The 13152-nt window shown below is 44.7% G+C and overlaps 1 protein-coding gene across 8 annotated transcripts in view; it reads right to left on the bottom strand.

Annotated features, from left to right (window-relative positions):
- The window catches only part of LOC134349396 (matrin-3-like), a 59931-nt gene extending 51151 nt beyond the window's left edge, over positions 1 to 8780 (bottom strand). For 4 of the 8 annotated variants that reach the window (XM_063053641.1, XM_063053635.1, XM_063053634.1 and 1 more), the window contains exon 1: positions 8707 to 8780. In XM_063053641.1, coding sequence (XP_062909711.1) covers positions 8707 to 8774 — 68 coding nt within the window. In that variant the 5' untranslated portion in view covers positions 8775 to 8780. Of the gene's footprint in view, positions 1 to 4771; positions 5005 to 8618 lie in introns of those variants that run through there. The other 4 variants (XM_063053636.1, XM_063053637.1, XM_063053638.1 and 1 more) reach the window with 4 other exon arrangements.
- Between the last annotated feature and the right edge of the window lie 4372 nt (positions 8781 to 13152).

The raw sequence follows: 13152 nt of genomic DNA, 5'->3' as shown, positions 1-13152 counted from the left end.
AAACTTTCTGAGAGAACTGCTCATAGGATTGCTAGAAAGATAAATCAAAACTCCCATATGACTGTAAAAGACCTTCAGGAAGATTTAGCAGACTTTGAAGTGGTGGTGCACTGTTCTACTGTGCAGCGACACTTGCACAAATATGACCTTCATGGAAGATTTGCAAAGGAACATATAAACAAGCCTGATGCATTTTGGAAACACGTCCTGTGGACTGAAGTTAAAATAGAACTTTTTGGCCACAATGAGCAAAGGTATGTTTGGAGAAAAAAGGGTACAGAATTTCATGAAAAGAACACTTCTCCAACTGTTAAGCACAGGGGTGGATCGATCATGCTTTGGGCTTGTGTTGCAGCCAGTGGCATGGGGAATATTTCAAAGGTAGAGGGAAGAATGAATTCAATTAAATACCAGCAAATATCACACCGTTTGTAAAAAAAAAGCTGAAGATGAAAAGAGGATGGCTTCGACAACAGGATAATGATCCTAAACACACCTCATAATCCACAATGGGCTACCTCAAGAAGTGCAAGCTGAAGGTTCTGCCATGGCCCTCACAGTCCCCTGACCTAAACATCATCGAGAATCTGTGGATAGACCTCAAAAGAGCAGTGCATGCAAGACGGCCCAAGAATCTCTCAGAACTAGAAGCCTTTTGCAAGGAAAAATGGGTGAAAATCCCCCAAACAAGAATTGAAAGACTCTTAGCTGGCTACAGAAAGCGTTTACAAGCTGTGATACTTGCCTAAGGGAGTGTTACTACGCACTGACCATGCAGGGGGCCCAAACTTTTGCTTTGGGCCCTTTTCCTTTTTTATTTTGAAACTGTAAAAGATGGAAATAAAAAAGTAATCTTGCTTAAAATATTAAAGAAATGTGTCATCTTTAACTTTATGCCTTTTGGAAATCAGGTCATCTTTTACACGCTTAGCTATTCACAGTAACAGACATTTTGACCGGGGTGCCCAAACTTTTGCATGCCACTGTATTTTTGGCAGGATTTCAGATGTTGACAAGGGGGAGTACAGGAATGAAATAGACCAGCTGGTTGAGTGGTGTAAAAGCAACAACCTTGCACTCAACTCAAGAATAAGGAATTTATAATGGACTTCAGGAAGGGGATGCTTGAAGGGAACACACATCAGTCCTCATCAAGGGATCAGCAGTTTCAAGTTCCCAGGAGTCAACATCTCTGAAGATCTGTCCTGTCCTGGGCCCAATATATTGATGCAATTACAAAGAAGGCATGACAGCTGCTATATTTCATTATGAGTTTGAGGAGATCCGGTATGTTACCAAAGACACTAGCAAATTTCTACAGATGTACTACAGAGAGCAATTCTAAGTGGTTGCAACACTGCCTGGTATGGAAGAGCTACAGCACAGGATCAGAAAATGCTGCAAAGTTGCAAACTCAGCCAGTTCCATCATGGCCACTAGCTTCCCCAGCATTGAGGACATCTTCAAAAGCTAACGCCTCAAAAAAAACTGCATCTATCATTAAGGACCCCCATTACAAAGGACATGGCTTCTACTCATTGCTACCATCAAGGAGGTAGCACAGGAGCCTAAATACACATTCAATGTTTTAGGAACAGCTCCTTCCCCACTGCCATCAGATTTCTGAATGAACAATGAACCCTTGTACACTACCTCACTACTTCTTTCCTTTCTCTCTTTTTGTACTATCTAATTTACACAAATTTATTATTGTAATTTATAGTTTATAATTATGTATGGCAATGCACTGTGACCGCAAAACAACATTTCATGACATATACAGGTGATTTTGAAACAGATTCTGAAATTTGGAAGCAGGGCATTGGCATTATTTGTATTTTCCCAAATTATGTTAAAAACATTCTCTGAAAATTAAATGCAAGCATAAAATTAGATAAGATACTGAGATTCTAGTATATACTGCATCCAAGGTCACAATTGGCATTACCATTCAATTCCAAATTTAATCAAAAATATCACGATTTACAGATTATAGTGAAATCAATGTATCACTATCAAAGCAACACAAGTCAATTGGCTTGACAAAACCATTGCTTCAAAAACCATAAAATATAGGAACAGAATTTGGCCACTCAGCAAATCATGTCTGTGGCTCCATTGAATCGTGCCTAATTTTTTTCCCATCCCGTTGTCTTGCCTACTCCATGTAAATCTTAACCTATTTAACAAACAAAAAAATTATCAATCTTTGCCTTAAATACACTCAAATGATTTGGCCTCCACAGAACTGTGGCCACAAATTCACCACTCTCTGGAAACTGCTCATCTCAGATTTAAGGGGCCACCCTTCTGAGGCTCTGCCCTTAGATCCCAGTCTATCCTTTAATGGAAATATCCCCCTGCTATCAAATCTACCTCAGTATTTCAGTCTCCAATAAGATCTACCCTTGTCCTTCTGAAATCCAATGAATACAGGCACAAAGACTCAAATGCTCCAGGCGCATTAAGCCTTTCATACTTAACTGATCCCGGGGGAAATTGGTTTTCATTACAGTTGCACCATAAATAATTAAATAGTAATATGTAAATTATGCCAGGAAATAAGTCCAGGACCAGCCTATTGGCTCAAGGTGTCTGACCCTCCAAGGGAGGAGTTGTAAAGTTTGATGGCCACAGGCAGAAATGACTTCCTATGATGCTGTGTGTTGCATTTCGGTAGAATGAGTCTCTGGCTGAATGTACTCCTGTGCCCACTCAGTACATTATGTAGTGGATAGGAGACATTGTCCAAGATGGCATGCAACTTGGACAGCATCCTCTTTTCAGACACCACCGTCAGAGAGTCCAGTTCCATACCCACAACATCACTGGCTTTACGAATGAGTTTGTTGATTCTGTTGGTGTCTGCTACCCTCAGCCTGCTGCCCCAGCACACAACAACAAACATGATCACACTGGTCACCAGAGACTCATAGAACATCCTCAGCATCGTCCAACAGATGTTAAAGGACCTCAGTCTCCTCAGGAAATAGAGACGGCTCTGACCCTTCTTGTAGACAGCCTCAGTGTTCTTTGACCAGTCCAGTTTATTGTCAATTCGTATCCCCAGGTATTTGTAATCCTCCACCATGTCCACACTGACCCCCTGGATGGAACAGGGGTCACCAGTGCCTTAGCTCTCCTCAGATCTACCACCAGCTCCTTAGTCTTTTTCACATTAAGCTGCAGATAATTCTGCTCACACCATGTGACAAAGTTTCCTACCGTAGCCCTGTGCTCAGCCTCATCTCCCTTGCTGATGCATCCAACTATGAGCCTTCTCTAAACACTCTCCAGGCCAGCAGATCGTTCCTTAAAAACAGGGCCCAAAAATCACTCACTACATTCCAAACATAGTCTGACCAACACCTTAAAGCCTGAGAAGTACATTAGATTAGCAAAGCAACAATCTGAAATTAATGTTAACATTGCATTTACCTGCAAGTTAACCTTGAGGAATCCTTAAATAGGACACCCAAGACCCTTTACATCTGAAACAAGTGCTACACATGCCCTTACACTTCCTCCCTTACCACCATTCAGGGCCCCAAACAGTCCTTCCAGGTGAGGCGACACTTCACCTGTGAGTCGGCTGGGGTGATATACTGCGTCCGGTGCTCCCGATGTGGCCTTCTATATATTGGCGAGACCCAACGCAGACTGGGAGACCGCTTTGCTGAACACCTACGCTCTGTCCGCCAGAGAAAGCAGGATCTCCCAGTGGCCACACATTTTAATTCCACATCCAATTCCCATTCTGACATGCCTATCCACGGCCTCCTCTACTGTAAAGATGAAGCCACACTCAGGTTGGAGGAACAACACCTTATATTCCGTCTGGGTAGCCTCCAACTTGATGGCATGAACATTGACTTCTCTAACTTCCGCTAATGCCCCACCTCCCCCTCGTACCCCATCTGTTATTTATTTTTATACACACATTCTTTCTCTCACTCTCCTTTTTCTCCCTCTGACTATACCCCTTGCCCATCCTCTGGTTCCCCCCCCCCCCCGGCCGCCTTGTCTTTCTTCCCGGATCTCCTCAGCAACTTATAGGGTAAATAATTATTTGGGGAGTGATCGTACAGTACAATGGGAACTAGTCAATGACCCCTTTCAAAGAGCCAACGTTGGCATGTTAGACCATTTTGCTCACTGACAAGTTCACATGCTCCAAGGCTTTGGGGAAGCCTTTTAGGACCGAGATTAGGAAAAACTTCTTCACACAGAGAGTGGTGAATCTGTGGAATTCTCTGCCACAGCAAACTGTTGAGGCCAGTTCATTGGCTATGTTTAAGAGGGAGTTAGATATGGCCCTTGTGGCTACAGGGGTCAGGGGGTATGGAGGGAAGGCTGGGGCGGGGTTCTGAGTTGGATGATCAGCCATGATCATAATAAATGGCGGTGCAGGCTCGAAGGGCCGAATGGCTTACTCCTGCACCTATTTTCTATGTTTCTATGTTAATACCAGTAGTCTTGATTTTAACTGCCAAAGACCAAAAGTCTGAATTCTCTCACAAGAAATCTCCACCTCTCCTGGTTTAAGATGGTCATTAAAATCTATATCTTTAACAAAGTTTATCATATGCCCCAAACAATGCTTTACGTAGCTTGACTTTTTCTTGACCATGGGAATGCCTTACAAGAACAATGAAGCAGTTCAAGGTGGCTCACCACTTCCCACCTTCAAGAGCAAAAGAATGCTAGGCTTGTCAGCAATGCCCACACTCAAAAAAAATGAAGTTATTATTAAGGAAACAAATCTACTTACCCAAAGATTTTAACATTCCTTCCTGTGCAGACTCTCCCTTATTTTTGACAGTTTCATCACTTAACACATCTGCTGGTGTACGTAGAATATACAACTTAATGCCCCATTTATTCTGACTTTGTCTCAATTCTGAATTGAGGCAAATGCTTAAGCCTCAAACACAAGGAAATCTGCAGATGCTGGAATTTCAAGCAACACACATAAAAGTTGCTGGTGAACGCAGCAGGCCAGGCAGCGTCTCTAGGAAGAGGTACAGTCGCGTTTCAGGCGGAGACCTTTCGTCAGGACTAACTGAAAGAAGAGCTAGTAAGAGGCCCTCCCCCTCCCACTTTCAAATATCTTACTAACTCTTCTTTCAGTTAGTCCTGACGAAGGGTCTCGGCCCAAAACATCGACTGTACCTCTTCCTAGAGATGCTGCCTGGCCTGCTGCGTTCACCAGCAACTTTTATGTGAAATGCTTAAGCCTAATCTTCAATACATTACTAACATTTCACCATCCCATTTCTTGTACAGCTTGTCATAAACATAGAAATCTACAGCACATTACAGATCCTTCAGCCCACAATGTTGTGCCAACCATGTAACCTACTCTAGAAACTGCCTAGAATTTCCCTACTACATAGTTCTTCATTTTTCTAAGCTCCATGTACCTATCCAAGAATCTATTAAAAGACCCTATTGTATCTGCCTCCACCATCACCTGCAGTGCATTCCATGCCCTCACCACTCCCTCTGTGGAAAAACTTACCCCTGACATCCCCTCTGTACCTACTTCCAAGCACCTTAAAATCTGCCCCCTCATGTTAGCCATTTCAGCCCTGGAAAAAAAAGCCTCTAGCTATCCACACAACCAATGCCTCCCAACATCTTATTAAACCTTTACCAGGTCATCTCTCATCCTCTGTCGCTCCAGGGAGAAAAGGCCAAGTTCACTCAACCTATTCTCATAAAACACACTCTCCGATCCAGGGAACATTCTTGTAAATCTCCTCTGAATTCTTTCTATAGCATCCATATTTCCTGTAGTGAAGTAACCAGAACTGAACACAGTACTCCAAGTGGGGTCAGTGGGGTATACAGCTGTAACATTACCTCATGGCATTTGAACTCAATCCCACGGTTGATACCAACAAACCATATGCTTTCTTAACAACACTGTCAACCTGCGCAGCAGCTTTGAGTGCCCTATGGACATGGACACCAAGATCTCTCTGATTCTCCACGTTGCCAAGCCTTACCATTAACATTATATTGTCTTCAAGCTTGACCTACCAAAATGAACCACTTCACACTTATCTGACTTGAACGCCATCTGCCACATCTCAGCCCAGTTCTGCGCCCTTATCGACAGCCCGCTGTAACCTCTGACAACCCTCCGTACTATCCATAACACCTCCATCCTTTGTGCCCTCAGCAAACTTACTAACCCACCCTTCGACTTCTTCATCCAGGTCATATATAAAAATCACAAAGAGGAGGGGTCCCAGAACAGACCCTTGCAGAACACCAGTGGTCACCAACCTCCATGCAGTACCAACCATCCACAACCACCCTTTGCCTTATGAGGGCAAGCCAATTTTGGATCCACAAAGCAAAGTCCACTTGGATCCCATGCCTCCTTACTTTCTGACTGAGCCTTTCATGGGGAACCTTATCAAAAGCCTACTGAAATCCATATACACTACATCCACTGCTCTACCTTCATCAATATATTTTGTTACATCCTCAAAGAATTCAATCAGGCTCGTAGCTATGCTGACTATCCCTAATCAGATTGTCTCCAAATGTTCATAAATCCTGCTTCTCAGGACTTTCAACAATTTGCCCACCACTGAAGTAAGACACACTGGTCTATAGTTTCCTGGGTTATCTCTACTCCCTTTCTTGAGCAAGGGAACAACATATGCAACCCTCCAATCCACCGGTACTTCTCCTGCCCCTACTGTTGATACAAAGTCTTATTTCATAAAATCATTTCCTTAGTTTTCACCCTATACCATCTACAGCTTCTCATATTCCATCCATTTTTATTCATTTAACCTAATCTTTCCCCACTCTCCTATGCAAAAATGAAATTCATATATGAATTTATTATATCATATAATAGTGTCTCATGCAATCAAATTTACATTGACACAATTATTGAAATGAATAGGAAATAGGGATAGAAACAAAACAGGAAAGAGATAAGAATAGGCTACAGTGAAAGATTGCAGAAAATTGCAGGCAAGTGAAGTTATGCATTTAAGCACAAATCCAATTATTATTTGAAAGGTCAAAAGAATAGAAACCCAAAAAGGTTTAGGGGTTCACTAACACAGAACAAAAGGCAAATAAAAGCCGAAAGCAACTCAGTAACATCAGTGGGCTAGTGGCCTTGATAACTATGACTAGAAAAAATAAAGTCTTTGCACAAGTACAAAAAGCCCATTTTACAAGTTGTTAATGATATTAAACATATGATACAAAGTAACATAATAAGATATCAGGGCAGAAAGTACAAATCTCAAAAAGTGGTGTATAAAGGTGCAGGAAAGGTACTGTATTGATTAACAGATTAATGTATTGGCAGATGAAGATTTGACTGTCAAATCTAACAGGAGAGGACAGAAGGCCATGGAAGAAAAAAGAGGGAGGAGCACCAAAGGGAGGTGATAAGGTGAGAGAGGAAATGGGACTGGTGAAGGGGGGGGGCTGTTCTCTCCTTTCAGATTCCTTCTCCATTCCTGTCTCTCTTTCACCAATCAACTTCCAAGCTCTTTACTTCACTTTCTTTCTGGTTTCACCATCCTTCCCCCCCCCCCCACATTCTTACTCCGACTCCTCATTTTCCCCCCAGTCCCGATGAAAGATCTTGGCTCGACATGTCAACTATACTTTTTTCCATAGATGCTACCTGGCACCCTGAGTTCCTCCAGCATTTTACGTGTGCTGCTTGGATTTCCAGCATCTGCAGATTCTCTCGTTTGTGATTAGAAAAACAATTCTACTTTCATCTTTCAATGTTTGAACAGCCTTTGAGCAATCCAACCTCCAAGAGTCAAGTCCTGACGAAGGGTCTCGGCCTGAAACGTCGACTGCGCCTCTTCCTATAGATGCTGCTTGGCCTGCTGCGTTCACCAGCAACTTTGATGTATGTTGCTCCAAGAGCTATCCACTTGTCCACTATCAAATGACTGTAGTACTGTACTTGGTAGAAATTGGTTCACACACACACCAGTTACTCTGATGCCCCAAGTAGCAACTGTATTGCTGCTTTTCTGTAAATGCTTGCTAAAGCATTGTTTCTTTTGGCTAAACAATAAAATGAAAAATACACCAAAATATTGTATTTCCTTTTGTTAAAAGACTGCCATCAAACTATAATTCTACCATTTATATTAACGATGGTAATATCGAGAAAGTGTGAAATTTGTTTGACAACTGATCCCGTAATGTACCCTGGGATTCCCCTCCCCCCCAGTGACAGGAACAATATAAATATAAACTGGCGTTCCATTCTTCTCCATCCGTTTATTTACATTCCCACACCATCTCCTCTCCATACATACAGCGCCCAATTTGTTCTATTTTCACTCGATAATATTTTCGGTCTGCATTAACAACACCCACCCTTCTCGTTTCCCCCTATCCTTCACACTTCCCCCCGGATACCTAGGTCTCTTCAGCTGTGGGGTGAGCGGTTCTATCAGGTTGCCTGCGAATTTTTCCCCTTCGTTCGTTCATCTCAAAATGGCGCCGACTCCGGCCGTGAAAATATTAAAGAACCTTGGGAGTGAAGACGGCTCACTGATGTCACATACTTAAGGGCCTACGCGGAAAGCAAATCCCGCTTCTAAACTAACCCCGATGAGTAGTCGAGATCGTCTGGTCGGCCCACTCCCCTTAGTTTATTCTCGACTGCATGACACCATTCCTCCGCCGCCACCTTACCTCCAACGGCGAGTCCCCCCAACTAAACAGTACGCATGCGCGCTCTCGGCGCCTGTGTATCGGCGCATGCGCACTCATATGCAATGGCACGCTCGCACCGCCTGGCGCTGGAGCAGTCCCCCGCGCATGCGTACTCCCGTGCAATGGACCGCTCGCGGCGCCTGGCATTGTAGGAGTTCCCGCGCATGTGAATTGTCGCCAAGAGCCGCGGAAGTAGGTGTTACTTATACAACAGGAATTCTGCAGATGCTGGAAATTCAAGCTACACACATCAAAGTTGCTGGTGAACGCAGCAGGCCAGGCAGCATCTCTAGGAAGAGGTGCAGTCGACGTTTCAGGCCGAGACCTTGATGTGTGTTACTTGAATTTCGTCAGGACTAAGTGAAGGAAGAGTTAGTAAGAGATTTGAAAGGGTGGGGGAGATCCAAAATGATAGAGAAGACAGGAGGGGGAGGGATGGAGCCAAGAGCTGGACAGGTAATTGGCAAAGGGGATATGAGAGGATCATGGGACAGGAGGCCCAGGGAGAAAGACAAGGTGGGGGGAACCCAGAGGATGGGCAAGGGGTATAGTCAGAGGGACAGAGGGAGAAAAAGGAGAGTGAGAGAAAGAATGTGTGTATAAAAATAAATAACGGATGGGGTACGAGGGGGAGGTGGGGCATTAGCAGAAGTTAGAGATGTCAATGTTCATGCCATCAGGTTGAAGGCTACCCAGACGGAATATAAGGTGTTGTTCCCCCAACCTGAGTGTGGCTTCACCTTTACAGTAGAGGAGGCCATGGATAGACATGTCAGAATGGGAATCGGATGTGGAATTAAAATGTGTGGCCACTGGGAGATCCTGCTTTCTCTGGCGGACAGAGCATAGGTGTTCAGCAAAGCCATCTCCCAGTCTGCGTCAGGTCTCGCCAATATATAGAAGGCCACATCGGGAGCATCAGACGGAGTTTATCACCCCAGCCGACTCACAGGTGAAGTGTCGCCTCACCTGGAAGGACTGTCTGGGGCCCTGAATGGTGGTAAGGGAGGAAGTGTAAGGGCATGTGTAGCACTTGTTCCGCTTACTAGGATAAGTATCTGATCTCCCTCCTGGCACGCGACTCCCTTGTCCATTCGCCCCCCCCATCCCTCCCCACTGATCTCCCTCCTGGCACTTATCCTTGTAAGCGGAACAAGTGCTACACATGCCCTTACACTTCCTCTCTTACCACCATTCAGGGCCCCAGACAGTCCTTCCAGGTGAGGCGACACTTCACCTGTGAGTCGGCTGGGGTGATATACTGCGTCCGGTGCTCCCGATGTGGCCTTCCATAAACACACACCAAAGTTGCTGGTGAACGCAGCAGGCCAGGCAGCATCTTTGATGGGTGTTGCTTGAATTTCCAGCATCTGCAGAATTCCTGTTGTTTGTGGCCTTCTATATATTGGCGAGACCCGACGCAGACTGGGAGACCGCTTTGCTGAACATATACGCTCTGTCCGCCAGAGAAAGCAGGATCTCCCAGTGGCCACACATTTTAATTCCACATCCTATTCCCATTCTGACATGTCTATCCACGGCCTCCTCTACTGTAAAGATGAAGCCACACTCAGGTTGGAGGAACAACACCTTATATTCTGTCTGGGTAGCCTCCAACCTGATGGCATGAACATCGACTTCTCTAACTTCCGCTAAGGCCCCACCTCCCCCTCGTACCCCATCTGTTACTCATTTTTATGCACACATTCTTTCTCTCACTCTCCTTTTTCTCCCTCTGTCCCTCTGAATATACCTCTTGCCCATCCTCTGGGTCACCCTCCCCCTTGTCTTTCTTCCCGGACCTCCTGTCCCATGATCCTCTCGTATCCCCTTTTGCCTATCACCTGTCCAGCTCTCGGCTCTATCCCTCCCCCTCCTGTCTTCTCCTATCATTTTGCATCTCCCCCTCCCCCTCCAGCTTTCAAATCCCTTACTCACTCTTCCTTCAGTTAGTCCTGACGAAGGGTCTCGGCCTGAAACGTCGACTGCGCCTCTTCCTATAGATGCTGCTTGGCCTGCTGCGTTCACCAGCAACTTTGGTGTGTGTAGGTGTTACTTATTATTTATTTATTGAGATGCAGCGCGGTACAGGCTCAATTTACGATGACCGATTAGCCTACCTATGAATGTGGCATCTCTGCGATGAAACCCATGAGGTCACGGGGAGAAGGGGGACAAACTCCTTGCACAGAGCGGTGGCAATTAAATCCCGCCCCCCGGTCGCTGCTACTGTAAAGCGTTGTGCGGACCTATTGATACAGAAGTTAAATGCAGAATAGCAAAGGCAAGTTCTGCTTTCGGTAGACTGCGCTCCACTGTATGGGAACGTTGAGGAATCAGTCCAACGACAAAACTGAAGGTCTACAGAGCCGTGGTACTCACTACCCTCCTATATGCCTGTGAAACGTGGACTGTGTATCGAAGGCATGCAAGACAGCTCAACCACTTCCACATGACTTGTCTTCGCAGAATATTAGGCATCAGATGGCAAGATAAAGTACCAGACACTGAAGTTCTCCCTAGAGCAAGTCAACCATCAGTCCACACACTGCTGATGAGAGCACAGACCCGGTGGGCAGGTCATGTCATCTGCATGCCGGACGCGCGTATACCCAAGCAGCTCCTTTTTGGGGAACTCTCTGCTGGAAGACGCTCGCATGGAGGGCAGAAGAAACATTACAAAGACACACTAAAGGCCTCCCTGAAGTCATTTGACATAGACACGACCTCTTAGGAAATGCTGGCACAAAACCGCCCTACCTGGCACGGCCTCATCCGCAAGGGCTGTCAAGCTTACGGAGCAAGACACATTGCTGAAGCACAACATAAGCGTGAGCTGCGCAAGTCCAGAGCCACCAGCGCAACAACTGCAGTGCCTGCACACGTCTGCCCAACATGTACCAGGACATTTCGTGCCTGAATTGGCCTGACCAGTTATCTTCGGACACACCACATCCAGTCTCAAAATGACTAATGGTGTTGAGGTCTTCATCGACGATGGACGAACCACCACACTGCCATGCGCCAGCGTTCCGTTGGCCCTTTTGGGTGGATTTGAATTGTTTTTCAAGTTGGCAAGTTTAAAAGTAAGAATTATTGTGAAATTGCAGTAGTCAATCATAACTAATCTCCTCTTTGAAATAAAATTTAAATGAATCATTTTTTGGTAGACACAGGATGAGGAAACAATATTTGATTAGCCTGATAAATAATTTTCCGCTGTTCAAAAAATGCTGTAGCTTGTACAGCTTATGGATTTCAGTTCCTCTTGAGAGCTTGAGCATATTATTGAGGTTGTGCCAAGAGTTGACAATATTATCCCAGGCTCTGAGTTTTAGGAAGAGGTAGGAATTTTCCCAGTGATCTGGCCATTCACTGGAGAAACATAGCCAACACCAGGCATTGGTCAATGCATTCCTCAAGCCTGCTTTGGCGTTAAATAAAATCCTAGCTAATTTGATATTGGTTTCAATACTCCTTTCCCACAATTTCTCTGTACTCCATTGTATTTTAAATCTCTGTCAGTCTCTGCCACAGAATTCAATAATTTCATGGGATAAGGAATTACAGATATGGCAAAGAGTAGAAATTTCCCTTCAACTCTGCCTTAATTAAACAATCTCATATTCTGAAACTGCTGACTGAGTCTAGATAGTTGCATAAAGAGAAACATTTAAAACTTTTCAGAGGTTCATCATGTCACTTCTCAAATCCATAGCTCAAAAATTTCAAGCCTGCTCAGTTCACCTGCAGAGCCAACAGATCTATCTATATACTACTAAAACTCTCATGCTCTGTCTGTCTGTTTGTGACCTCCAATTAGCGCAAACAGTGCATTACAGCGGCACTTTTTTTGGCTAATTCGAATTAAAATGCGCTAACTTACAGAATGCAGGCAAAGTTCAGGGTTATATATTCGTATAAAATTGCTCATTCGCCAAAAATCAACAGGCTCCCTTTCACCCGAGAGCCGATCGGTCATCATGGAAATCGGGACGCGACAGCCCGACGCATACGCACGGCCAGCCTCAGCAGTGACACCTACCAGAGCAAAAGGGCAGGGAAGATCTATTTTGAGGGGTCACATTCTGCTAATCAACATCAGCATGTGCAGGATTGGGACAGATCTAACTGCCACCCATCAACAAGAGATAATTAAATCTTATTGTAATGACGTACTTTGAGACACCCATAAAACCTTTTGCCGCAGTCAAAGGACAGCGATGACTATATCACATCCATTTAGGAGAGTGCCAATCACATCATCAAGAATAATCATCATCCTTTGGTGTTACTGCTTCGTATCTTCTATCCAGCATTAGGGTAAAAAAAATGGTCAGCCTAACTATGCCACGTGGAAAGGGAAGGGGGACATTATGGTCAAGAGATGACGGCAAACATTGTCGGGATGCGGCAAGAAGAGGG

This window comes from Mobula hypostoma, chromosome 7, assembly GCF_963921235.1.
Source record: "Mobula hypostoma chromosome 7, sMobHyp1.1, whole genome shotgun sequence".
Taxonomy (NCBI): Eukaryota; Metazoa; Chordata; class Chondrichthyes; order Myliobatiformes; family Myliobatidae; genus Mobula; species Mobula hypostoma.
This window is presented reverse-complemented; position numbering and strand designations above follow the sequence as displayed.